Here is a 27,671-nt window from a genome sequence, read left to right on the forward strand (position 1 = left end):
TATGATGACTCTGTTTGACATTAAATTTGACGTAAAAATTTGGTCTTGCATTACTCACTTATGAGTGGGATGGTTTTGCAGGCTATTTTATTTCCCCCTCTCTTTCTTCCCAGTACTTGCTGTGAGATGCCAAAACCCAGGAGTACAAATGTAGAACTAGAAATAGCTTCTGGATTTGTGGGATCACAGACAGCTCACCGCAGTCATCATCAAGGCTGTTCCACATGGGGACCCCCTCCCTTTGTCTACCACAAAAACACTCTACAGGCAACTCAATCATGGAATAAAAACTGAGATTTTTTGTAGAGCTAAAAGCCAAAGTGTCAGAAATAAACACTGCATGGAAAAAAACCAAAGGCACTGCATGTATTTCATCTTTATGAGCAGAGAATAAATTATAAGAAATATTCTAGATAGCGTTGGGAAACAGACCATACTCAACAGTAAACATGAAAAAGAACTCCCATTTGTCCCAGTCATTCTATCAGAAATGAATTCCTTCCCAAGTCCGTACCTAGGAAGGTGTGGTATTAATCCACAAAAAATAAATTTTACAGACACCACTTCTGTTCTTCCAGTATTTTGTGTCATTGTTCTCCAGTTCATCAACATACACAAAGGCACCAAAACATGGTAAGAAGTAATGTGGGCTTTTTCCTTAATTTTTTTTTTTTTTTTTTTTTTTTTTTTTTTTTTCAGAATAAGATCAAGCTAAAAAACAACGGCAACAACTCGCATCATTTTTGCACAGAGTCATCGTGACGAATGCTTACAGAGGTTATTCCCATCTGCCCACATTCCAAGAGCACAATTAAAACTTTGCCCAAGAAAGAAGAAAAAACAATGAACCTGTGTAGATTTCTTTTATGGCAAAACATAATTATGAAATCATTACAGTCGAAGGAGAGACGTAACTCACTAATATTTCTTTAGAGGTAACATCTTGTGCGCCCTGAAAAAACAATGAAAATCTACTTTCCTACTAAAATTTTAATAAGCCCGAGAGTTTTCTGTGAAATCTTTAAGAATAGCTGGTAAGAAAACAATTGGAAAAGAACAGATGTTAAGATCTATGAATATATAGATTTCCATATTTTAAAATAAAAATGTCATCTTCTAGCTGTGATGGCGTATTAGACAAAAGAAGAAACAAGTCTGCTCATACTGCACTGTTTAACTTGATGTTCCCTGCTGGAAATTGTCCAATTCTACTGAAACTTGTTTTCCATCTTCCTAAGGAAAAATGAAGTAAAAAAAACAAAAAAACAAAACAAAACAAAAAAAACAAACAACACAAAATCTTAGTTTTTACAGCGTTATGGTTTCCACTATTCCATCTGATTTTAAAACAAATTATTTCTGGTTTTGCTCAGGATAAATTATGGATACCACATCAAGAAAAAGCTACTTGGATAATGTACACAGTTGTGTGTGTACTTGGTGGGTTTTGACAGTCCTGGGAGCTATGACCATGCTGTACACTTGGCTTGACGGAAATGAATCAAACACCTTTAGAGCGCAGTAAATAAATACACTTCTCCACGACCTACCAGTGAGGTCCAATTTCTGTCAAAATCCCCTGGAAATTGAGGAGCAACTCCTGCATGAGTTTTATTTATTTAAATTACCATTTCAGAACAACAATGAAACACCCCAGCTAATAAAATATAGTACGGCATGGTAATAAAAGATTACTGTAATGTTCACATAGTTAAAATAACACACCCTTCGGCCTCATTCTCAAAAACACCTCTGACATCAGGAGTACATTTCAAAGGGATTAATGCCTGTTGTGCCTTATTGTTTAACTACACACTGACTGTGGAGAATGTGAATTCATAATATAATGCTGGAAGACTCAATTTCTTTTTGATCATAGAGCTCAATGGGTAACTACCACTTCCAGAACACCATTACTTAGTATTTATGGAATCTAAATACCTACATCAACCTGGTTACTGAATGCCTCAAAATGAGAAATGCTGCCATTATTTCTAAACTAATAGTATGTCTTTGAAGTGGCAGATAGGTTAAAAAATAAATAATGAGGAACATATCATAAGAGAGAACATGACTTTTCGTTCTCCCAATCCCCACACATTTTCCTGTGATAAAAGCTGGAAGATAACAGTATTGTATGGGGGTGCATGAAGGCACTCTCACAGCAAAGCAAGATCACCTACAGATTTACAAAGCACAGTGATCTACAGCAGTGTAGCTTAGAATTGTAAAAGCAAGGCTTCCATCTAGTTAAACAATTGCAAATTTGTGTAGAGGCTGTGCTACAAGCAATTTTTAAATCAACTTACAGAAAAAGGAATTTAGCTTAAATCTTGTATCACCAACTTCCACCACCAGAGTACTCCAGGTAATGTCTTAAACACATACAAACACACCTGTACACTTGCTTCAATCATCTTTATCTTATTTAATTCATTACAAAAAGCAATAAGGAGCAACACAGATACCTAAACAGACATCTAGTGCCATTTCAGATGTCTGAGAGCATCCCACCACAGATTTCAAGTGTTGCTGCAGAGGGCATTAAATCATGTGTCACACCTGCTAGATCTGACAAATGTCTCAGGTATACAAAGCATCCAAAATGACATTACATGTCTATGGTTAGGCTTTGACTCTTTCCCTTGGTGCCTAGAGAAAGCGCAAATGAAGAGTAGAATTGGTGTCCTGGAGTCTGCCGTTTATCTCAAACACAAGCACTACAGAAGCAACACAAGTGTGAAATCTTTACATTGTCTCACTGATGTACATTTCCACTCTATTCTGAGCAAATCAATCTGTGGCATAGCATACAGGATGCTGTGGATTATTACAAGGAAAACCTTTTGCAACGAGGAAAGCTGGTACAGATTTTTGTACGAGTAAATAGCTTTTCAGTTCCAAAATCAAATGGGATTAACAAGAGACAGAAGGATGAAATACCACCCTCCATCCACAATTCAAGTGGAAGCTGTCTGTTGCTCATTCTGCTTGCAATTTATTTGTGGCACAGCATGGAGGGAAAAAATCCCCTACATTTATTAAATATTGGCGCACTCTGCAATATAACTCCAGCTTGACACCTCTGTCTGGACAGTCCAGAAACAAGAATCAAAACCAAGGTCACTACTAAGTCTGAAAATTCACTGTCTTGTATGTACTTCCATGTCAGCCTGAGCTACAGTGACTAGCTATTTATTTACTACAATACTGTGAGCTGATCCTTGTTGCCATATTCAGACTTCAAGCACAAAGGATCAATATCCTGAGCTGGAAGGGGCCCACAAAGACATGAAGTCTATCTACTGGCACTGAGGCTTCCCCTCTGCCTCCCATGTATTGCCCTCAAGATCCTTCACCACCTTCATAGGTTTAAACTGTCACAGAAAGAACAAAACAAACAACAGACAAAAATCAACACAGCGCACAACAAAAAGGCTTCAAACAACAACAAAACATAAGATTCTAGTTGATCATAACCCCCACCTTTATTTCACTGACTTAAATGGTGCTTCATTCACGTATTTATTTCTGTAGGCATAGGATTGTAACAGTTTGCCATACAAGTCTTTAATAATACCTTCAGACAAAATTAAAGCTATTGTGCTTTTATACTTGTCAATGAAAACATCCAAAGGAAATTTATAGAAAGGGAAATCTGTTTGAATGACAATGGAAATGTTTGCTTACTGAGACACTTCCTTGGCCACCTTAGGACAGTACAACAACTTGTACTCCAAATTGTTTATGAACAACTGGCATTACTCCACAAATTCTGGCAAGCATTAATTAGCTTTGTGATGAAACACTGAACAAATAATAAATTCAGCCCCTGGATCTCCACAAGTAGTTGTGCAGCTCCATTTTCCTTTCTGGTTTTACAGTTATTTTTATACCCAAAAATGTTTTGCATAATACTAATATCCACCTAAGAGCTTGGCCGATATATTTACTACTGCAAACACCAGTAAACACACCATTTATTAAAAACAAACAAACACATGTAGACATTGAATAACCTGAGAAAAAAAATGAATATCTCTGCTATGGAGGGACAAATCTCAAGATACTGGGAACACACAATAGTTCAAGTTATTTTGAACCCAATACTAAGTCCCAACCATGAAGATCTGACACAACCTCATGCATCCCAATGCCTCATGAATCCCACTGCTCTGTAGAAGCCAGCCCAGCTGAGAGGTCACATAAAACAGCCAGAGAGCTACAGACTCAGCTCTATTGCTACCATGTTCATCATACTTCAGATCTATACCACAGAACCAGCACCCATAAAGACTCTTCACTAGCACATGCACTGCATTTCAAGGGCAGCAGAAGCAAACCTATGCTGTGTATTAGAATGGAGGAAAACTACTCATTTTCATTAAAGAACTGGAATAACTGTAAGCTCATCAGTTAGTTAGAAAGAGAAATGCACCCACCTTCTTCCTATGATAGGTCACTCCTTTTTCTTAAGGCAAATAAGAAAAATCAAGCAGGTTAGGAGAATACCCACAGAAAACAAAAACCATCCAACTCTGGTTACTTGGAACTTAGAACTTCAAAACACCTCTAAGCAATATCTTTAATTGTCTACGTAATCACATGTTCAGCTGTTGAATTTGGAAGGAAAAGTGCCTTTTTCCTTCAGACCACCTGCTTGAACTTAACTAAGCTGATTATTGTTATTGTGTTTATATTGCAGCAGCACCTAAGATGAAAGATGCATATAATCCTTTAAGGCCGGTAATCTGTTTAATAGTCATTTCACAGCTTATTTGAAACAAGCTGATGTTAAAGCAATAAATGAAATCTCTTGAACACCCTTTGCATAAACAACAAAGAAGACTGACAGAGCTTTCAAACTAAATTAAGATTTTTCTTTGGACCTGTCCCTCTCTCCTGGAGCGTATGTCTGAGCTATGTATACTCTGACGCACCGTGACATTTTTTGTGTGATACTTTTGGATCACAAAATCATACAATAATTGAAGAAAAATACATAAGTCCCCCCCAGTCCCAAGTTTATGAATGCAGTGCAGCGTCTGCACAAATGCGATTTCTGATCATGCTTTCATGAGGCACTGTTGCAAATGTTCTCAACTGTTGTAGGTAATACTGATTTATGCAGCCTTGTAGACTAGGAATGTAGATGGTCCAACAACTTTCTGCTGCTCATTTTAGCCATACACAGCTCCTTCACCCACATAAACACAGACAAAAGTACAAGGTACTAAATAAAGCCATGATTCCTTTTGTTACTGTGCATTATATCAACATTCAAGCTCCGTTTACTCCATTCCCATCGAAATGTTAAAAACCCAAAGCAAAATGACTTTCCATTACCCAATTCCACTTTACATCTTTCACATTTCCAACAAAATTCTGTTAAGGGTGGGGGTTAAGGAAAAAAGAAAAACCACCAAAAAACTTAAGAAACCCAACCACATACTTATTTTCTAAAGAGCAAATGGCGATTTCAGTACTGGTTTGATTTCTTTTTTGCTCCTTTGTTCTTTGAAAGAAGTGATGTTTTTATCTGAAAAGTAGTTTAGATGGACTTTCAGCCTAGCAGTCCTGCTGCAATCATGACATCAAGATTATAAATTTCAGCTTGATGGGAATTCTGATTTAAAGCACACCTGCTTTCCAACAGTACCAACACAAACCCATGGCCTGCGGTAGAACCCACAGCCCACGCTTTGGGAATGGGACAGCGCAGCGCAATTCAAAGGCACTTTAAAGGACACACAGCTGAGAACGAGGACTTAGAACATCTGATGCTTCTGGCACGGGTATGCGATAGCAATTAGAGAGAACCACTAACAGAAGCTGATCTCCAGTCATTTAAAGTTCATAGCTCAAAAGCACCAGTTTAAGCATAAGAATAAAAGTAATGAATGTCAAGAAGGGAATGGAATTAATAAGTAATGAAGCTACCAACTTCCAGAAAACATAATTTCATGAGTACTCCCACAAATGTTTTCACTTTTTTGGTATATCCATCACCAGTGGAGGCTTAGGATTTGCTCGCACTGCTCTGATCACATCTATGCACTGAATACAGACAGACTCCAGCAGCAAATTCACAATGTAAACGTGAATGGAGGTTAAAGCTTTGGATACAAAGTAAAGGTACAGCAGTTCCCTCCTGCCATCCCTGCTTCCCCAGATTATGAGAAAGATTGGCAACATGTTAAGCATTCCCATTCAGCTAACTGTAAAGTAGTTCATAGTAAAAAGATAGGCATTTTGAAAATTTCCACATAACAATTTAGGTTATATACCAGACAACATATCTACATATAAAACACACTCTTAGTAGCTGATATCACCAGTATTGCAATTTGTGTGCCTTACTGGAATTACCCAAGGTAAGAAACAGATGATTAGCTTCACTGTTACATTTTATGCTCTTTGTAAGGGCAATAAATTCAGGAAATATTGCACATATCTCTACTTAGATTTCCGTTCTCACAACACTGATGTGGTGTAATAGAATTTTTGTTGTAATTAACATATAACTTCAGTCTGATGTTTTTTCCCACATCAAGAAGACAATATTAAATAGGAAAACTAATGCACTACCAACCAGACAGCCAACAAAAGAAAATGAAGTGAACCACTCTGGATTTTACACTCCCTCATTAGACTTTTTTTCCCTTTTTATTTCAGGGGATATAAAAATCTCAACAGCTATTTTACACAACATAGGAAGCTGCTTTTAAAGACTGCATTTGCTGTTGCCTGGCCTACCCTTTAAGCTTTCAGACCCACTCTTTGTATCACCAGAGCCCTAAGACTGGTGATCCTTAGGTTACCAACTCATTGGCCCTTCCTTGAGGCATATGTTTTCAGCCAGGATGGATACAGTTAAGAGGAACACTTCATTGTAAGGAAAAATAATGTGCATAATTCAACAGCTATGCTATTCCGCTCACATATAATTAACAAGTCTTCAGCTCATTAGGAGGCTATATAAAATACACATAATACGCTGTGCGAAACTGATTGAGAATAAAAAGTATCTCATACATTAAAATAAATGATTTAAATTGTTTTGTAAAAGCAGTATCAGAAGCGCTTAAGGCTATGGTTCCCAAACCTACTCATGATTCCACCTGCTTCATGCTGGCACTTTCACCCTCTTGGTTTTCAAAAGATACCTTGCCATGCTGATTCCGGTGCAGCGTGTTTGATCAGTGGCTGCTAGAATTCTGCTCCAATACTGCAAGGACCAAGGGAGTACAAACAACCGCATCAGATAGCACCATGTAAGCACTAATTCCCCACAGAAGGGCATACATAATATCACATTACATGTATATTACTATATCAGAGCAGTAAGTGTATTTTTGAGAGACAATGCATTTAGCATACATTCCATCAACTCTATTTGTTTATACATTTATTAGTAGACTGTACCATATTAGTGCTTTCTTAAGGCGCGATCCATAGCGGGCAGTGCATCACCATCCCTGATGACACCAGCACTACTTGTACCTAACAAAACCCTGAAACTCCTGAAGTGTCTCTCAAGGGATGAAACAGTTCCTCCTGAGCTGTAGTGACACCTCCTGGCAACAGACCGAGAAGGTCTTTTCCCATATAACAACTTTTCCTCCAGACAATCTTTGAGGGTTTCAGCCAAACTATGGTACTTCCTCCAGCCTGGCTTCAAAGGCACAGTGCTCAGAATACCAAGTAGACGTTTCTGATTTATAAGCACTACTGACATTTCTGAAATCGAGAGGCTAAGATACAGGAATATCATCCTCAAAGATCTCCAGATTTATTGTGCCACACGTTGGCCTTTCTTGAGCAGTTGGAAAAATAGCTGCAAAAGCTAATCAATGAGCAGCTTCATTCATACTATGAATTTGCAAAGCGTTTCCTCACTTCTCTGTGAAACCCTGTCTGTTTGCTCTTTGCCCTCTGCAGATTCCCTACAAATATTGTTAGCATTATTTTGGTAAGAATAATAGAAACTAGCATAGAAAGAAGAAGAAAAGGCTTATGAGTGGCTGTAATCCAAATTTAATAATACATAGGAAAAAACCGTTTTTGATGTAGTTAACAAATCCAGTGTAAGTTAAAAATTCTGCAAGAAGCAAACATAACAGCTGTTTACGTGCATTCTAAACTACATTAAACACCATAGCAGTAGAAGCAAAATAAATTACTCCTGATCCTTGCAACTCTGAGCAGTGGACTTACAGGCAGAGGGACACCTACTACATTCAGCAAGCACTGCACACTCAAAAATCCTGCAGAACTGACTACTTACATACCTGAACACAGGTGAAAACCTGACAGCAGGTTCAATTGCTTAAGTTCAGCTTGCTGAATAAAACAAGGCCACATTCAATGTTTTAAACAGTAATCTGTTCTTTTTTTCCCCCAACAGCACAACCAACTACCCAGCACTTCGAAGAACTTGATTGCTCTCATTATAACATTGCTGTTCTATCTTTTGTGCTACCACTGAACAGTACCATTTTCTTTATGCTTAAGAAAGCTCAATTTTCTCCTGTTTTCTTTTGTGTCCTCCCCTCTCCACAACTCTTTAGAGAAGTAATTATGACATTTTTAAGTACTTTGCATATGCAGCAAAGCAATCAAGAAAATTCATTTGACAAACTGGATTACAGACTGTCTGCCAGAAATTAAAGTGGTAACAGCTTTTCCAACAATTTCTCAATGAATGTGTCTGTTAAACACTCACAGCACACTGAAATAATGCACTGGTTAGAAGAATTTTTACATTTACTGTTCAAATAAGAAAAACAAGTCTCGTGAAAGCTAAGTACTTCCTTTCTATTCATATAGAAAATTAAGTTGTAAAACTTATATATATACATATATGTATAAAATAATAATAAAAGAAATGAAAACTTAACAAGGTAAGTCCCCATTTAGTGATTAGTTACAATCTTCAAAACCTGATGCTCCTAGAAAATGAGCTAACCCGTATATGTGATCATTTCTACAAGACAAAAAAAAGTTTGAGTGGTGCTACTTCCCAGACTGAAGTTCTTGGTAAGATTTTGTTTTCTCTCCATTGTATTACCAAGCAAGGTATCTACATACATACTCATTTCTCAGTCTTTGCATCCATCCTTCAGAGAACTCTTCCAGTTGTGAGTAATGCATCGTCATAAGCTGGATTGCTAATGAAATATTTGACATAAACATTACTGCATATTTTCCTCTCTCTCACCCACGCACTTGTAGACCTATTGCATGCCCAGAGATATCATCCTTTTGCACTGCATAATCCCATTTTCCACTACATTCACAGGTAGACTGTGTATAGGTGTATTCTGTGGCAATTCCTGGACTACTGTGAATGCAGAAGGCCTGGTGGCACAGCTCTCCATTGGCATTAATTAGTTTTCTTTCTTAATTAACCAGCAAAAAACATTCAGGACTACCTGTGATGCACCAAAGGCAGGATGGGAGCTGTGTCCTGATCTGATGTTGTCCAGCATTTCCTACTAGAGGAGGATGTTGTGAAGTACAGCTTGTTAGAGCTTTGTGAAAGCGTCATTATTGGGGGAAAAATACTCTTTTTCAAATAAACACTTCATCAACACTGCAGAGGTTACTAAGAGAAAGTGAGAACGCTTTAACCTGGACAAAACATGTTTTCCTGAGAAAATCAGAGGCTTTCCTACATTGGTGGAGAGACTTGGCATTTGATAGAAGTGACAACATTTCTAACATGGACTAATGAAGGAGACAAATTTTTTCCACAGGAAAAAGATAAGCTTGACTACTTTGTTTGTAAGTATGTGAAATTCTCTGCAGAGATTTACAGTTTAACAGCTGTGCTCTCTAGAAATTCAGCATACGTTCAACATATTTTATCTCATGGGCCCAGGGACATGGCAGTACTCTTGCCCTTCCCCCCCAAGTTGTTGAATCCAGAATGGCTTCATCTACCCAGGCAAAGAGCAGTTAGAACTCTTCTCCTAAATTCAAGCAACCTGGACAGAGGTTTTTGTTGGGTTTTGTTGTTCTGTTTTTTTTTAAATGAGAGTAAGAGTTGACAGCCTACCAGAATGCAATAGCAGTAAGGACGCCATACAGCAAACAAGTGAGACTGTGTGGGAAGTGAAAGAGAGAATAATGAAACTAAGAGTAGTGAACTGGTGTAGAAAGTGGAAACTGGGACTGAGAGGCTGTTAGGAGAGATCAGTGACCAGGCAAGATGCCTTGGAATTGGAGACAGAACTGGCATGATGAGGGTGAGCGATGGATGGTCTAGAATGAGAACCAAGCCTACATGTGTACAGGGCGGTAGAGACAAGCATGTGCTTTGTGGGTAACACACCCAGCAGCCAGGATTGCATCTTGATGAACAGATTGGAACATTCTTCCAGATCTGAGCGAGCTACAAAATTGCTGGGATAAAGAATAGAATACCGGTAAATCTTCCAAAGCATGAGCCATATTCTCTACTAATATAGTTCAAGCAGAACAGCTTATTTTCCTTAATACTTGTTTCTGGTGACTCAGACTTGCGTGATGATCCAAGGGTTTGAATCCTACTTGGAGATCAAGGAACCAAGCAGAAATCCCTTTATCTTTTCTAAGTAGACTAAAATACAAAGCAACATAAAATCAATATTTAAAAGTTATTAGTGACGTCATACGTTCACAGACAGAGAGTGACAAGCCTGCTGATAGTTTCACTTTACTTGTTCTTGTCTAGCCAAGCCTTACACTGCAACTCATTGAATAAAATAAAATGAGTTTGCATACAATGTTTGCATTGATTGAGAGAGAAGATGGAAGGAAGGTTTTACCAATGAGTGTCTGGTCAAAGTTACTCAAGAGAACACAATTGTAATTCTGTATCTACAACAGAAGCACAAAGAATATCACTCCATCCAGACTTGGCAGATATGATCAATAACTTTGTCTTCCTCCATCTTCCCAGCATCCAAAACAATAACTACAGTCTGTAGAGGCTACAATGCCTGTACCCACTGTGAGGTGGGCACAAACAGACATAGTGCCCATACAGGACCACAGCACAGATTGCTCCTACATAATATCAGCAATACCACTATGCTGAAAAACTCATTGAGTAGCTGTGAAGTACAGCAAGAACACAGATTTGAATTGTAACACATCTGATTTAGTAGCAGGGTCAGGAAATGGCAAAGAGGGAAGAGTGGCACATCAAGCAGGATGGGAAGCTCACTGTAAGATTTGTGGAGAAAAGTTGTCATTGTGCAATTGAGAGTCTCCAACTGGAGACTGTGCAGAAAACTTTAGTTTTAAAACATTTTGGACACATTGATTCACAACTAACTCATATCTCAAGACTTTTAATTTTGCAGTCTTTAGACATAGTGCATCTTTCTTTCTTCTTCTTTTACTTTGATTTATAATTTGGAAGATTTGTCTGATTTTCCAGATGCCATTTACATTAGTTCACAATTAAATAATCCATGTCACTGTTTGAGATCCAGATTTTTCCCCAGTAAGACATCACTTCCCATGTAATAAACAACTTACAGCTTTCTGTCCTGCAAACAAGATAGGCATCAAGTGCTTGGAAATCAATGATATCCAATTACTTCCAATCAAGCTCAGAACTCGTAAAATGACATGCAGCTCCAGCAGCTGTACACTCTGCTGCAATTCCCACTGCAGCTCAGTCCCACTGCAGTTCAGCCAAGGAGAACCACCTGAGGATAATCAGCATAACAGCAGCATGGCAAGGAAGCATTATGAACCAACAGATAAGCTGGTATGAATCCTCCTACCCCTGGAAAACAAACACTTCATTTCTAAAAGGGTCTCCAGCATTTGGACTCCACTTAGGTTTGTGTTCATCTAAAAACATAATGCCACAGCAGGAATTACACCTTAAAATACAAGATTAAGAGAGGGCATTTAAAATTAATTTTAAACAGCTGCAACTAGCAGCAGAGTTCACTAAGAAATTGCCAGTACGTATCCCAGTGAGCAGAAGAGGTCAGCCTGCTGGTCTGCCCCTGAGGACCCAACCAGCTTGATCCATATTGACCCACACCATCAGCTTTCTGGACTTCATGCAGGCTGACCTGCAGCACTGGTGGTGAAGGCAGGCAGCAGCAATGTCCTTGTCACCTCCTGCTGACCATGCCCATCACCTCTGCCACATGCACAAGAGAACTAAAGACAGCAGGAAACAAAACAGGACTTCAGATACCCACAGGTTTCAAAGAACTCACTTCTTAGGAAGCAACAGCTCACAGTGTGCAGTCCCAAAAAGAGTTATAAGCCAAGGCATTCAGCAGCTGTAAGCTGGTGGGAATCTACAAATACTGTCCATTTCCATAGGCTCTTCTTGAACTCATAGAGAATGAAATTGCATTAGAACAGTAGCTGTTACATGTGCCATATTTAAGTAAGAGCAAACTGGTAAAGATAACATCCAGATAACAGCACAGACTGCGAGATATTTACTCTTTGCATCTTGACACGCTAAGATAAGCAATAGGTACAAAATGTATCTGTTAAAGTCAGACCATTGCTCTTTTTGACCTTTGAAAATTTGCTCCCTCCCTTCTCAGACACTTGGCAGACCTGGCCTGCCTGGCACGCTGTGTGCCCTCAGCTCTCCCCACATCCAACAAAGGCTCCCCCAACCCTCTCCCATAGCTTCCCACACTTCCCAACAGCAAGTGCCCTAAACCTGAACATACTAAGGTTTTTTAAAGATAAATTTACAAGGTGGAAGCAAATCAGCAGGCAATTTGGAGCAAGCAGAGGATTCATCTCAGAACAATGGCTTTTTTTTGGCTATTTTTGCTTCTGCAGTTAAGCCATAACCAGAATAGATGCAAGTATCAGTATACAAATAACTCTCTATCTGGGGGTCCTGAGAAGTTTCGGCAATTGCTCGTAGCATAATGAATGTTTGTAATTCATTAGATTCTGTTTAAAAATGCAAAGCACGCCATGACATCAGCAATGTTCTCTTTATCTTAACAAAGACGATTACACTTCATGTTCTTCTGACAGAACTACCATGTTTGAAAATATGTATTTCTGCTCTACAGTACGATGTTTACAGTGGGATGCTCATATTTGAATTCAAATTAACCATATTAACATCATATTTGAAGCAAGACCATGCTCTGCTAATTATCCCAGAGAGCCTCAAGATCTTTGCAGTATATTTACTGCGTTGATATCTCCTCCACAAACTTAGTGATCTTGTTTATATAATTTTGCAAATGATGAGATGTGTAGGACAACTATCTAAATGAACTAAAAACTGTGACACGGACAGATCCTTGAAGATTTGCAATTTGTAGCTGTCAATCTTCCTACAGCTGCTAGATAACAAAACAACAGTTCTTTTCTTCATGCAAACGAGCAAATTCAATAAACATTGGTAAGGGTTCTTTTGAAAAAGACAGAAATCTCTGGTTCTGCACAGTCTATTAAACCTCTTTAAAACAACGCATGCATCCAAACTCCTCTCTCATGGAAAAAGATACATATCACAAGAACCCTGCGCATTATAGCACCATTTGAATTCTGTAAGAACTGGTCTTGCTGTTTGCTAAATATTTTGGCAAAGCAGAGAAATACACCACCAAGGAAGCGGGTGGGGGAGATGCTTTAAAAGAGACTCGCAACTCACATTTTTTCATAACTGTGGAGCACACAATGGGAGTAGCAGGGCACAGCCAAGCCTTCCTATTTCACCTTCTCCCTTAACCATGACCTGTCCAAAATGGACCAAGTTATTTTAATGTTTGGATGACAATACAAACAGATAGAAAAACCAATGTTGAGTGACTCCTATAAATTCAAAGTTGTGAAAGGAATACGGGCACTGCCTGCATGATTATGGTTATTTTTTCTCCATAGGTTGAGGGCAGAGACTGAACTGTAGCTACAAGCGCTGCTAATGATTGGGTTAGCGACTAACATCTATAGCGATAGCAAAGGAAGGAATTTAATCAATAGAAAATCAATGAGGAAAGGTCAGTAAAACTGGGAAATGAAAACAAATTGCTACAGCAGCAAACAGCTAATAAACGATTATGCTGATGACAGACAACGTAAACATTTTATTCCCGCACAAAGCTCATCTTCCGTTTGATAAATACTTCAAGCTTCCCTCCTCGTGGAAATTTCGTACCGCTTTCCACAAGCACCCAGCGCACCACGGGTCCTCCCTTTGAACCCAAACTCCGAGTCTGCACGAGGTGCGCGCGGAGCGCTCCTCCTGGGCCGAAGGAGAGCAAAGCAGAGAAAGGCGCCTGGTCCCCAGTGAACAGCCGGCATCACTCGATGCACGCGAGCAGTTCAGGGGCAGGAGTTGTAGCGGTCCCTATAACAGACATCTTTGGAATCACCGCTATCTGGCGCAGCCAATAAATCCTCCTTTGTGCGAGCAGCGAACGAGGCGGCCGGGATACGGACACGGAGCCGAAACGCGAAAGGGAGCTCGCGGGTGTCCGCGTGGGCTGAGACCCCGAGCCAGCAGTGCGGCCGTACCCCGCCTGGGTACCGCGCTCCGCTCCGCGTGCTCACGGCTTCCCAAAGCAAAGGGGAACCGCGCACGCCCGTTTAGACTCGGAGATAGCCGAGAAGTGCATCACACCGTTAAATATATACATACAATAATAAAGCCCTCACTCCACCGAGTAGAGGCAGCTGATAGAATAACGGCAAGTAGGAACACCTGAGAGGAACGAGTAGCCCCGGTAGCACCGAGCTCCCGCCGCCCGGCTCCCCACCAGCCGCGCAGCAGCGGGCCGCCTGCGGCCGGAGCTCATCGCGGGGAGCCACCCCCGAGCCGCCCCACTCCCCGCATCTCCCCCGGCTCCTCTCGCCCCAGCCCCGGGCACAGCGAACAATGGGCAGACCCGCCCCATGCGGCTCCCGGCTCGGGCGGGCGGGCGGCAGGAGGCACTTACTGGGCTGCGGCAGGGCCGGGCGGAGCGGGGCAGAACGCAGCTCCGGGCGCGGCTGGCGGCGCGGCAAACTCCGCGGTACGGCTGGGCCCGCCCCGAGCGGCCGCTCCGCTCCGCGCTCCGCCCCGCGCCGCCCCGCACCTGCCCGCCCCCGCCCCACGGCCCGGCCACGCCGCCCCGCACCTGCCTGGCCCCGGGCCGCGCCGCTCCCTCCCGAGCGCTCCGGCCGCGTCGCCGGCGCTCCCTCGCGCCCTCTTCTATCTCCGCGTCCTCCTCCCCTCGTTCTCCTTCCCCCGTCCTTTGTCTCCCGCGGCCCCCGCCGCCGGGCAGCACCGTCCCCACCGCCGTCGCTCGGCCCGGCGGCCAGCCCAGCCCCTCCCGCCCGGCTCCGGCGCTCAGCGATCCGTAAAGCGGTCGTTCGTCCGAGCGGTGGGGAAAGGTGTCAAGCGGACATTTCCCCCCCTGAAAATAAATTGTTTTACTTCGGCGGCCCGGCGAACTTTCCCGGTACCTGCTCACAGCCGCTGCTCCTTCCCAGCTCCGCGGAACCCGAGGTGCGCACCGGACCAGAGAAGCCGCAGCAGGAGGGGGGTGGTGCGGGTCACGCCCGAGGGGTCCGAGCGCACCTGCGAGTGTCCCTGCCTGATTGACTGACTGCAGGGCGGGGCTCAGAACCTTTCGCTTCTTTCTTTCTTTTTAAATTGTTTTGCTTTTGTTATTATTTGTGCATCGTTGCAATGCTGACAGCTCAGAACGCTCCGGTTCTCATCCAGTGTCAGAGGTGGTTGGCTTCCAATTTGAATCTTGAAATAAATAAATGAGAAAAAAAAAATAAGCTGCTTTTCTGCAGTTTGTTTTATTTCTATTGTTTTGCTGTTTCTGTTGTTTTTTATCCTGTCGTGTTTTGGAGGCTGACAATGTCCGGTCTGAATTTCTTTGTTTCCCTTTCATTGAAGAAACAAACAAGACCCCAACTAAACAGATGAGTTGGGTGCTCAAATCTGAGCTCAGAACCTATAGGTTTATCCTGGAAACAACTGGAAACGAATGCATGCAGAAGAGGAAATATTTTGCGATTTATCTTCATCAGTCACATCGACTAAGGAGATAATCGCATCCTTCTTTGGCTACAGAAGTCTCTACAAAAGGGGAATGGGATTGCTGGAAAGGATCCCTGTGCAGGGATGCATACGTCCCCCGTTATTTGGCACATGTGCCAGCAGAACCAGGTCTTTCTCAGGTTCTGCAACGAGAGCATGGCCTTGTGCCCCACCTGACATTTCCTCCTCTTCCCTCTCCTCAGTGCCCTGCTGAAGGACAGCCTTCCCTCAGCCCTTCGCGCTCTGTTTAGGATCTGTCTGCTAAAAATGTTTGCTCAGGCTCAGCCTGTCACTGTGTTCTCAGTTGCAGTAAGTGAATTGCTCCAGAACTGTGACTGTTCTACATTTTCTAGGTGACATCCTGCAAGTTCTCTAACCTTGTTTCTCCCTGCACTGCCCTTGGATCTGGGAAAACACTCACTGCTTGCCACTGCCCTGTGAGCACACTGAATTTTCTTGTTGCTGCTACCAGGATTCACCTCCAGTGAGAAAGCCAGGCCTGCTCAGCAGCTGCTCTGTTTGGAGGCTCGTGCACACCTATTAACTCTCCTTCCTGACCAGCTGCTTTGCTTTGCTTTGCTGTGCTGGGTAGCCTGCTCCATGCTGGGGAGAAGAGACCAAGGTTGCCCTGGGCTGAGTATAACAACTTCTAGCATGTTCTGGAGTGGTCTCCCTTCCTTTACAAGCTTTTCAATCTTGGTTCCTCCCACCCTGCTGAGGAGGGCAGTGAGCACAGCAGGCAGGGAGCTGGCAGCACTGCGGTCAGCCCTGCACATGGCTGGAGACAGTGGAGAGGAAGCAGAGCCCCGCTCCGAGACCCACTGGCTCCATCATGGGCTGCATTATGAACTTCCATTTATTGTGATGGAACAACGCTTTCAGAGGGGGACCATTTTCTATCTATACCATGCCATACCCATGGCTGCTATTCCTGCTGACTTTGCAGAAGGCTTTGAAGATACTGAGAAGAATTTTTGCTGAAATTCCCACCTGGCAACAAATAATTTGCATTTCAGTGCAGTGTCCCGTTGGGTGCCCATTGTCTGAGAAGGGCATTTCACAGACTGTAGCACCTTAACATTTCTGGATATGTTTTTTGTCTGCATATGCGGGAGCAAGGTCAGCTTGGGCATTTGTATTCCCTAGTCCCTCTGCAGAATTGCACTGTGAGTCTGTGGGGCAGAAATCCCTTTTTACTGTCAATCAAAGTACACTCTTTACAGTCCCATAAGTGATCTCAATTGAACACTCATTACTGGAAAATAGAAAGCTCCCCCCCTCCTGCTTCTTCTTAATAATGTCTCTGTTTCGAGTTGTGAGCATGTGTCTGTCTTATAATATCAATGATTAAATTGCCTGGGATTTCTGCTTAGTTCTCTTTAAACAAAATCATAGATAAAAGCTGGGTGATTTATTTTTTCCACGCAGCAAATTCAACAAAAATGCAGTTTAGTTTATCTTCAAATAAGTCTTGAATTATCTTTGCTGAATAGTTTTGGCTGAGTATGTTTAGGATGAGATTCGCAAATGTGCCAGGGAGGTTTTCACCAGTCTTTCTTCTTCCAGTACCTTAAAGGCTAGGGAAATTCTGAAACATGTATGATGTCCACTTCTAGCACTGTCTTCTACCTGAGTGATTCCAGTTCACTTTGCTGATCAATGAAATTGTAGGTTATTTGGGGGGTATAAGAAGAGATAAGAGAATATTGTTTTCCTGTCAATACTGTTTCCATGTGTACAAAGAACAATAAGTGGAGCAGGAATTAGATCAGATTCTTCTCTTTGCCACGTGAGAACCAGTAGATTAGAGCTTTGTGCTCACGCTTTTCCATCAGCATTTGCTTTGATGTGGAGTTCAATAAGGCTGCAGCAAAAGAAAGTGGAGGAGCCCTGTTCTGAAATCCTGTGGATGGTTCTCACCTAGGACAGGAATGTGGGTACAAATCACTGACAGGAAAGTGATCTGAGCTCAGTGTGTTAACATGCAGTGCAAGTGCCCAAACAGCTGGGCTGTATGGTAAAATGGGGCCTCACAGTGCGTCCTGAATGCCACCAACCCTTTCTTTCAGTTTTCTTTCAAGTACCTACAAATGAAATATTGACCTGCCAATCCAATGGAATGTCTTGTTCAGTGTGGAATAATATCCTGGGGCTTCTGGTGCCCTCATGAAACCCTCCAAAAGAATCATATGTAAAACCAACACCAAAAATCTGTTTGTCAGTACATGAAACACCCACCAGCTGTTGGTGAGGGGCAGTGTGTGCTCCTTGAGATAAGGCCATGCCCCTCTACACCCATGCAGCTTTTCTGGAGCCCAGTATCAACACTGCTACTATGCAGTGTTAATATACAGTTGCAAGAACCAGTTACAAGTTATCTCTTCTTCCAGTGAACTGCTGGAATGGCAACTCAGAACTGAGTTCTGCTATCAGTGACTTTTCTAGGCACAAGTTTTCTCCTCAAATCATAGCAGCAGATACCTTGAAAGCTGTTTCCTATGTACTCTCACCAATTGCTTTTTCACTGAACACGTAGAAGGTGCCTCACTCAGTTTAAACTATTTCCTGGAGGGCATGTATGACCACAGTTACTCATTTTTGAAGTTACTTTCCACAAGATGAAGAAAACTGTCAAGTGATGGGAGTGCTGGTGTTGTTTAATTTGAAATTGTTATTCCTGAATGCTAGCAAAAGCAGGCAAAAGCCTCTGAGCATGATCATGAGAGAAGCTATTCTTCAGTGTTAAGTGTTTCTGAGTTAATGACAGTCTCTGGCTTACCAAAGCCTTTGTCACCACTGTTCAGAGGCAGATCCACTGCACTGGATTCAAAAGATGCAGCAAGGCTGTTTCTTTCAAGACATGTCATTTCCTTCCACAATTACTTTGTTAGGGATGCTGGAAGAGTGGGTGACCTCTATAGCACCAGGATGCTGCTGTCCTCTCTCTTTCAGCGTGGAGTATTTTTGATGGTACTTGGAGAGCAAATTGCTCTTTTTCATCTTTCTCATGCAACACTGCTGCTCAATAAGGCTTTCCTGCCTGTCAGCTGTTACAGACTCCAAGAGATTACATTGCTTGTTTCACAGATTCCTTATTAACAACTTGTTTTTGCTTACTGAACTCAGAGTACATAGGCGGTATTTCACTGGCTTTCACCTACATTTCTCTAGTGTACTATTCGTAATGTTATCAATATTTCTGGGGCTCATATTGCAGCTGGTCCTATGATTCAGCTGTAATTGAATCGGCTGGTGATCTAATATCTTGATTGCCAATATAGCTGCTTTTTTATTTTTTTCTACAGAGCATGTATATCAAGAGTTTGTGAAGCAGTTAAGGTCTTATGGCAAATATTGCCTGCTCCCTAGAATTCTCAATATTCTCAAGCAGTATTTGTATTTATATATACTTCATTTCCTTCTACTGCAAACATTCTGGCTTAGGCTTTCAGTCTCAGTCCCTGTCCTAAAATTTCTTTGCATGGCACTGACCTTGGTTTTGTATTGCTCTAAACCTCTAATTCTTGTTCTTCAGTTCTGTGCTAAGGGTATGTCCAGCTCTTCTTCAGTTGCATTTGCTGTTTGGTACAAGCTGACAATAGTATGCTTTCGGCCTTTGCTAGCTGGCACATTTTTTTCTTTACTATTCCCAGATTCTTTTCTCAGTTGTCTATACATTTGTACTTAATATTAAAGATATACTTTTTTCCTATCAACTTTATACCTCTCAGATTATGCTCTAATTTTAGTGTTCCAATCATACTGATGATTTGATGACTACCAGTAACTGAATTCTGTTTTACACCTTTTACTGAGAATTTGTTTCAGAGTACACAAAGGCAAACAGCACAATCTGCCATGCTTGCCTGATTGCTTTAAAGCAATCACAGTGAAAATAACATCTATTTGTTTTAGTTATTGTTATTATGGAATGGTTCATAAAAGTATATACCTTGTAGAGTAAAACAGAAATTAGGGGGTTATTATAATGTATATTGTGCTATATACATGGTGTCGGAATGCTTAAAGTAGCAGAAAATTGAGCTCTATTTCCTGTACAGACGTTGCATCCATGAAATAATTCCTGCTGGCAAGAATACCCATATTTTTTTCACAATCTTTCAAAGTTCGTTACAGTTCAACTCATGTAAATACAATGTGTATTTTTAAAAAGCACATCACAAGGTTGTCCACTCCCAAGCAGGTGGTGATTCTACTGCTGGGAGCATATCTACCAAGAGCAAAGAATGCTGTCTCGTAAAAAAGAGTATCATGGAATCACAGAATCACAGAACCACCAAGGTTGGAAAAGACCTACAAGATCATCCAGTCCAACCATCCATTCATCACCAATAGTTCTCACTAAACCATGTCACTAACACAACGTCCAAATGTTCCTTGAATACCTCCAGGGTCAGTGACTCCACCACCTCCCTGAGCAGCTCATTCCACTGCCTGACCACTCTTTCAGAGAAGTAGTATTTCTTAACATCCAGCCTGAACCTCTCCTGGCACAGTTTGAAGCCATTCCCTCTAGTCCTGTCACCAGTTACAAGAGAGAAGAGGCCGACCCCCAGCTCACTACAACCTCCTTTCAGGTAGTTATAGACAGTTATATAACAGACTGAACAATCCCAGCTCCTTCAGCTGCTCCTCATATGGCCTGTGCTCCAGACCCCTCACCAGCTTTGTTGCCCTTCTTTGAACATGCTCCAGGCCCTTGATGTCTTTTTTGCAGTGAGGGGCCCAAAACTGGACACAGTACTTGTAAAGGCTGAAAATGAGGTCTATAGAAGAAAAGAAGCCAGACGGATCCAGAAGGATTTATATTCTCAATGTATATTATGTTACTATTCTGCCTGAGAAATGCATGTACACTAGAGCAACCAACACTGATGATTTCTTAAAGTTTGTATGTTAAATCATTAAACTAAAGATCATTTACTTTCTCTGAATTGGTGAACACAATTTTTGCCTGTTCTTTTAAGCAATAGTTAATAAAATATTAATAAATAACTCATAAATGGCTAAACATGCTGAATGGTTGAACTTTTACAAAGTTTCTTCCACTGTTTCTAATACATATACAGAAAGAAGATTTTAAAGTAGATGCTGCTCTTAGAGCACAAGGCTGCATGAGGCTTTTGCATAAAGCACAAAACAAATGCAATTATGTCAAGAATTAGATTGCACAGCATAGTTTATATTCCCACTTCCTCACCTTTAACCCTTTTAAGCAGGCAATAGGGCTTTCTTTCTTGCTATGTAAATTAATGTGTGTGGAAACCCTTCCTTGAACCACTGGACAATTACATTCGATTATCTGTAATATTGTATTTTCAAATTATGAAGGAATACTGTGGCTTGCTACCTTATTTATACCACGATTCTTTAATAAAATCTGAAGTCACCAGTAATCGAGTTCAAATAATTTGCAGATTACCTAAATGTGAGTTGAAGTTTCAACTAAGCATTGATCTTCCTACCCCACTACATTTATGTGAAAATGCAGATGCAGTATGTTTATTAAAGTAATTACAGTTAAATTAAAAATCTCATCAGAGCCTCTTGGGAATTCAACTCTTCCCAGACCTAACTTCAGGTTAAAGTGATATACAGGCATTCAGTATGCCAGGAAAGAAAGGAATCCATGTCCTGTGACAGTCTAGAAGGCAACAGAGGAAATTCTACCTACAGCAGATGTACTCACACATTTAGTCCCATTTGCCAGTGTGAATAAAGACAGAAGCAATATAAAGTATTACCAGACTTAAATTGCATAAACAAGGATAAATGGAGTAAATTGATTTACACACTTATTGCAGTCTGCTTCAAAGTATCAGTTTTTTAAGTACCTCCTACTCTGATGAAAGACTAAGACTAAGTGGCAAAAACTTGAAGAAATAAAGAATTAAGCACAAAATTCATTCTATTTTATGTTCTTTTGATTTCCCAAGAACAAATTCCAGAATCTTAATATGAATTCTGTGTTTAAAAAAAATGAGCAAAAAGGCGATGATATCATAACTTCTATCCATGGCAACAATGTTCAACTCCCCAGTAGTTAATCTACTGGTCAGTCAATTAGACATTGATGTAAGAAGCTCCTAGTCCATTTTTAATGACTGAGAGGACAGAATCATTCTTGAGGAAGGAAATCTGAACAACCCTGCTTGTGATTCATTACTGTTCTCTGTAAGTGCTATATACACATGGACCACTGAAACTGCCAGCCCAGCATGGATCTGATCAACACTAGAGTGGAGACTGTCACTGAAACATAAACAGACAGACTTCAAATGATTAGATAGTGTGGAACTCACATGAGAAACAGTTTTATTGCTAGGAATGTCTGTGGATTTTGGAAAATACGTATAATTTTGTGTTGGAAAAGGTTAATGCACAGGGAATTTAATAATATTTTCTCAAGTGACTGATCACACAGATGGCATATGAAATTGTTATATATAGGAATACATTATACACACACACACACACATATATATGTATTTTTACTATATCAGCAAACAATCAGTAAACTCAATTTTCCTCACTATAATATTTGGTAAAGAATAACTGACAGCAAACAAATAAGTAGATCTAACAATCTGTTCAAGCAATTTGCAAACAGCAAGAAGGACCACATTTGATTAATATATTTTTACTGCAAATTCTTTCCCAAGCTGCTCACAGGATTAATAGTGGCTTACAAAGTACACAGAAATACCATAGACATTAACCTGCTCAGCTCCAAGATCAACTCTGCACATAGATGAATAACACTATAAACCACAGAACTGCTGCTTTGGAGTTTATTGTACTAAGTAACCCATTTTCTGTGGAGCTAAAATTTATGTGTGCATAGGGTGGTATTTATTTGAGCACAGAAGGTAGTTTTACATGAAAATGACATACACAATGAATTCACACCTAGTCTTTATAATGAGTTTCCATTGATAAGAGTAATGGCAGCAAACCCCAGACTGAGCTTGGACAAAAAATTAGTGCAGTCATTCTAGCTTGGAAATAGGCAAAGAGCTGCAAACCAAGAATTGATATGGAGAGTCTTCTCTTTTTCCCCAAGAGAGCTGTAGTTTTGTTGAGATCTCGAGGTCTTGCCCTCAGTTAGTTTAACTGAGAAATTATCCTTGGATTACCTTGGATCATTGATTCCACTAATGTATGGGCAGTAGATAATAACTACTGCCAGATTTAACTTACCAGTTAGAAGTAAGGATAGGTCTTGCAAATGGCAATACATGTTCTCTAGTGAGCAGCTAATATTTCTGTGGAGTAACAGATCACTTTCCTCAAAAAGTACTAGTAACATTCCCTCTTCTGCCAAGGCCTATTTTTAGTTTATTTGTTTATTTTATTTTTAAATTCAGATACATTCAATTTTAAGATCAGTATTAAAATGCTGGAGAACAAATAGTAGCCTTAAGAGATCTATTTATCTGTGACAACTTTTTAAAATTTAGCCTTGGCTGTATTAATTTGCAGAAACGATTTAGAAACATCCTGCTGTAGCCTTTACTTTTGTGTACTGTGGCAGAATGAATTATGAATGATTGCATCATTTACATTCTATGTTTAGTTTTCAAGTATGGTTGATTTTGCTTAAATGAGAATCCTGAAGATATTTAGTAATTAAGACTGATAGTTCTATGAACTTCATAATTGTTCCCAAACAGGTGTTTCCTTTCTTTTTGAAAAAAAAAAAAAAAAAAAAATTAGATAGATTTGCACCCTGCTGCATGTGAGCTCATGGAAATATCCCAAGAATAACAATATTCACAAAATAATATTCACAATAACAGTATTCACAAAAATTTTGTTTTATAAGATCCAAATTATACTTCACCTTAAATGCTTATTCTGCTAATGCACTGAATTTGTACTTCGCCTTGTCTCTTTTATTTTCGACAGTGCTGTGCAAAGTTAACAACTGTAATTGCTCAGCATGTCAGAAAATCTCAGATGGTCTGATAATATTTTACAAGTCTCTAAAATGTGTAGCAATTCTAAATAATAGATAGGGATGTTAGACATATAAAGCCGTGGTGCTTTGTGCTTGCTTTTTTTCCCATAGACTACGTCTATTTCATATAGATGGATAGATGGCTTGGGGTGTATTGAAAACAAACCTGCCATTGCCTATAAAAATCAGGAATCATTTACATTGATTGAGTGCCAGGAATCACACAATACCACACGGGTCACCCTCTTGAAGTTTCTGTCATTTGTCTTAACGCCATTGTCATAAGTTGGGGTCCCTGCTTTGCAAATGGCAGCACCTGGCAAACATTGATCGTATTTTATTGTTCTCAATGATTTGAACTCAGTCAAGTTACCTTATCATCAGTGAAGGCAATTTTTATGTAAAGCACAAATATTGACTCCATGAGATCTGATGGAAGTTTTAAAACCTGTCTGCATTAATAGCCTTCTCTCTGCATTTAAGTATCCTCTCTCTTAGATGCTGTGATGAATGTGACACTGCTATTATACGTCCTAAGTACCCACTTCTAATGGTGACAACATCTATTCTTCAAAATGGTAATTGCCTAATGCTATCTATCTTTGCACTTTATGACCAACTTGGGAAAAATACTCCCTTAAAATCACACAAGTATTTAGTTAGAAATATGTAATTAACCAGTTACCTTGTTGGAATTACTTCAGGGTAGCTACATATTATAGGACATTAAAAATCTTTACTTGCACTCAGACACCACAGTTATCACCCATTTCATAATTTTCTTAGTAATTTAGAAGATGGCTGCCAAAATCACTATCTGTGCAGATTCTCTTGGCAGGCAATGGAAGGACTCAATGAGCGAGGCTGTGATTTGTTCCAGAGAGAAGCCAGCACGATCTAAAAAGCATCCCTGGCATTGAACTGCTCTCACACATGTGCCTGTGTTTCCCAGCCTACTCTTCAGATAGACTGTTTAGACCACAACGTCTCAGGGACATGTATTGTCTCAGTAGCTGTCACAATACAGCTCTGTTTCTTAGTTTGAGCTGTTAGAGTATTAATAACATTAATTCAATGCAATGAATGTTGAGACATGGAATCTCACAGAGAGAGAGTAGGGGGGCTGAAAACTCAGAGAATTTGTCACTGCAGCTAAGCAAGCAAAAAGACACAGGCCCTTTTATTCCCAAGAAGGAGTAAAATTTGATGAAAACAGAAGTCACTTGACAGGCACCGAGCAAATGAATCTTCTCTTGGCAAAATGGTTTTGTGCAGAAGTATAAGACTCGGTCCCAGTCATTGCAGTACTGTACCTCCTAAGAATTCAGGCCAACAAGAGAAGTTGGCATAAGTGTTAGATAATGATTCATAATTGGCAACCTTTTTCATTGGAGAATAGTGGTTTCAGAAAAGCAATAAAAGAATTGCAGGAGGTGGTGACTTCCTTCACAAAACCAACAGCCTTTTTCTTTTGTAAAAGTGACAGTTCTTCCACTCATTTTATCTGAAGAAAAAAAAAATCAGACTAAAAACAGATTTTTAATGAAAAATTGAATTTTGCTGCAGATGATTTTGGTCACGTAAGACCTCATCCAAAATCCATTATAGCCCCCCATTATGGGCTTCCTCACAGGCTTCAACTGCCTCACTGCTTTTTTCTCTGTATTTTTTTATTGTTATTTGCATCCTATTTTTAATTAAATTATCTCCTTTGCTGTTCATGGGCCACTGTTTGATTCTTTAAGGTGCTAGACACCACCAGTTCCACTTATGTCCAAAGAATCTACAATAAACACCACTGCTGAAAAGATGCTCCCTTCTCTGCTTTATCAGACCCCACAAATGATGACAGAGTCAGTTGTCTCTGCTCCCTGTGCACACAAGGCATAAATAAGACCAGCAATTGCTTGGGAATAAAGAAGTCCAACTATTCAAGGCTCTTGTCAAGGCTACACTATCTGGTCAGTGCTCCTCATACTCAGAATGCCAGTGAATAAATAGAATTATTAAACACCACATCTTACACTCATTTTCTCCTTAAACTTTCCATGGAGAAATGCTCTTAACAAAGCTTCAGAAGCATATTCCATATCCAGTATTCAAACAACAACCACCACCACTGTATTCAGTAGTGCCTTGTTTTTCTTTCTGTAATTCAAATGTACAACAAGCCCTTTGTCACTGAAATTAAAAAATGAGGGAAGTAAATGACAATTATTTATCACGTAAGCATGCAGGGCATTACACCTGGATTTATAAATGTGCACAGATTTACATAAAATCTCCTCGAAGCATGACCATGACCACATATTTTATTCTCATACATGTCAAGATGCTGAGAAATAGAGCATACCTGATGAAGTTCTAAATGAAAAGCCAAAGGTTTTATATGCCTGAATTTAATTGTAATGAAACCCCAAAGTCTTCTGGTGCTGAATTGCTCAGCAGTGCCCAGTTTCCCAAGGGATCCGAAACAAGAATGCTGTTGACTTGGTACTTTCCTGATCAAAAAATAAATGTGGTTAAGAATGGTATTTGTGGCACAAATGACTTATAATTCTTAACATAGTAAGTAATTACTTGAGACACTACAGACAGAGGCTTTGACTTCTTTAAGAGGCAGCAGGAAACAACATTATTTGATCACATTTTTGCCTTTTGGGAGATAGGCAGAATGAAGACCATATTTCTAAAGTTATCGTAACACCTTCAGCCCACCTAAAACAGAGCTCACTGATTTCTGCAGATACAGAATATGAGTACAGTCTGCCAGTGTCTGCAGGGCAACCTGTATCAAACTCTAAGTTTCCTCGGAAGAAGAACATGTAAAAAGACTGGAAGCAATGTGGTCCAGCCCATTTGTAAGAGGAACAACCCAACGATGCCAAACCTACAAACCATGAAGACTTGAGAAGCAAATGTTCCAGACAACTTGATCTGAGATACAGCATAATAGTGGCAAAACAGAGATATCACTCTAAAACCTAGTGTGAATGCTTTCCAGGATTGCTTTGATTTAGTATCACTATATCACACCCCCCGTTTTCCCCAGCTTGCCCACTCATAAAATCACTGCAATAAAACACATGCAAAGTCTTAACGGATTACTGAGAATTTTGACTCAGATTTCAGCATGTTTTCCTAGGAGGATTTATTATGTAAATGAGTGGATATGTGCAAAATTAATTAGATATTTCATGCATTTTATAAGAAAGAAGAAAACTGCTTTTCCTGCTTCCAGAAGAAAACAGGTGGCAGACGGACAGTTCACCATACGAGTTGGTCCATATGTAACAGCAACAAAAGAACCTATATCATCCCAGGCAGTCATTCTCTATTTCCTTATACTATTTGTGAAGGAAAAGCAATGTGACAGGCAAGGCTGCAAGCAGAGGAATTGCCCACAAGATGTTCTACAAATTGCAGTAAAAAAAGCTTTTGAAAGGGAAGCAAAATACTGGAGAGCAGAAACAATTCGATATGCAGCACTCTAAATCCAGAAGTGCCAGCAGGCGATGTGCAGTTCCTCAGAGTTTTGAAAAAAATGTTTGTAAGATTTATTTATTTATTTCCCCATGGAATAAATTCTTCCAAAGCAGAATTACTTAGCCCAGCTTCTAAAGGCAACTGACTCTTGTACTGATACCTTTTATTTAT

General features: G+C 40.3%; 2 protein-coding genes across 12 annotated transcripts in view; one reads left to right on the top strand and one right to left on the bottom strand.

Moving 5' to 3' along the window:
- Positions 1 to 27,671, bottom strand: part of SEMA6D (semaphorin 6D) — a 488,676-nt gene that overhangs the window by 196,417 nt on the left and 264,588 nt on the right. For 7 of the 11 annotated variants that reach the window (XM_085515512.1, XM_085515494.1, XM_085515511.1 and 4 more), the window contains exon 1: positions 14,937 to 15,049. The exons of 1 other annotated variant lie outside the window; for it this stretch is intronic. The gene's annotated coding sequence lies outside the window, so the exon portion shown is untranslated. Of the gene's footprint in view, positions 1 to 14,936; positions 15,066 to 15,444; positions 15,534 to 27,671 lie in introns of those variants that run through there. 3 more of the 11 variants (XM_085515491.1, XM_085515496.1, XM_085515499.1) reach the window with 3 other exon arrangements.
- On the top strand, positions 14,876 to 27,508 carry LOC146758460 (uncharacterized). The gene is made up of 3 exons (XM_085514911.1): positions 14,876 to 15,565; positions 20,482 to 20,549; positions 27,256 to 27,508. Exons 1-3 carry the CDS (start codon positions 14,876 to 14,878, stop codon positions 27,506 to 27,508), a joined length of 1,011 nt encoding a protein of 336 aa, XP_085371037.1.

The sequence above is a fragment of the Coturnix japonica genome, chromosome 14 (assembly GCF_054131305.1).
Source record: "Coturnix japonica strain WE chromosome 14, WE-NBRP24, whole genome shotgun sequence".
Taxonomy (NCBI): Eukaryota; Metazoa; Chordata; class Aves; order Galliformes; family Phasianidae; genus Coturnix; species Coturnix japonica.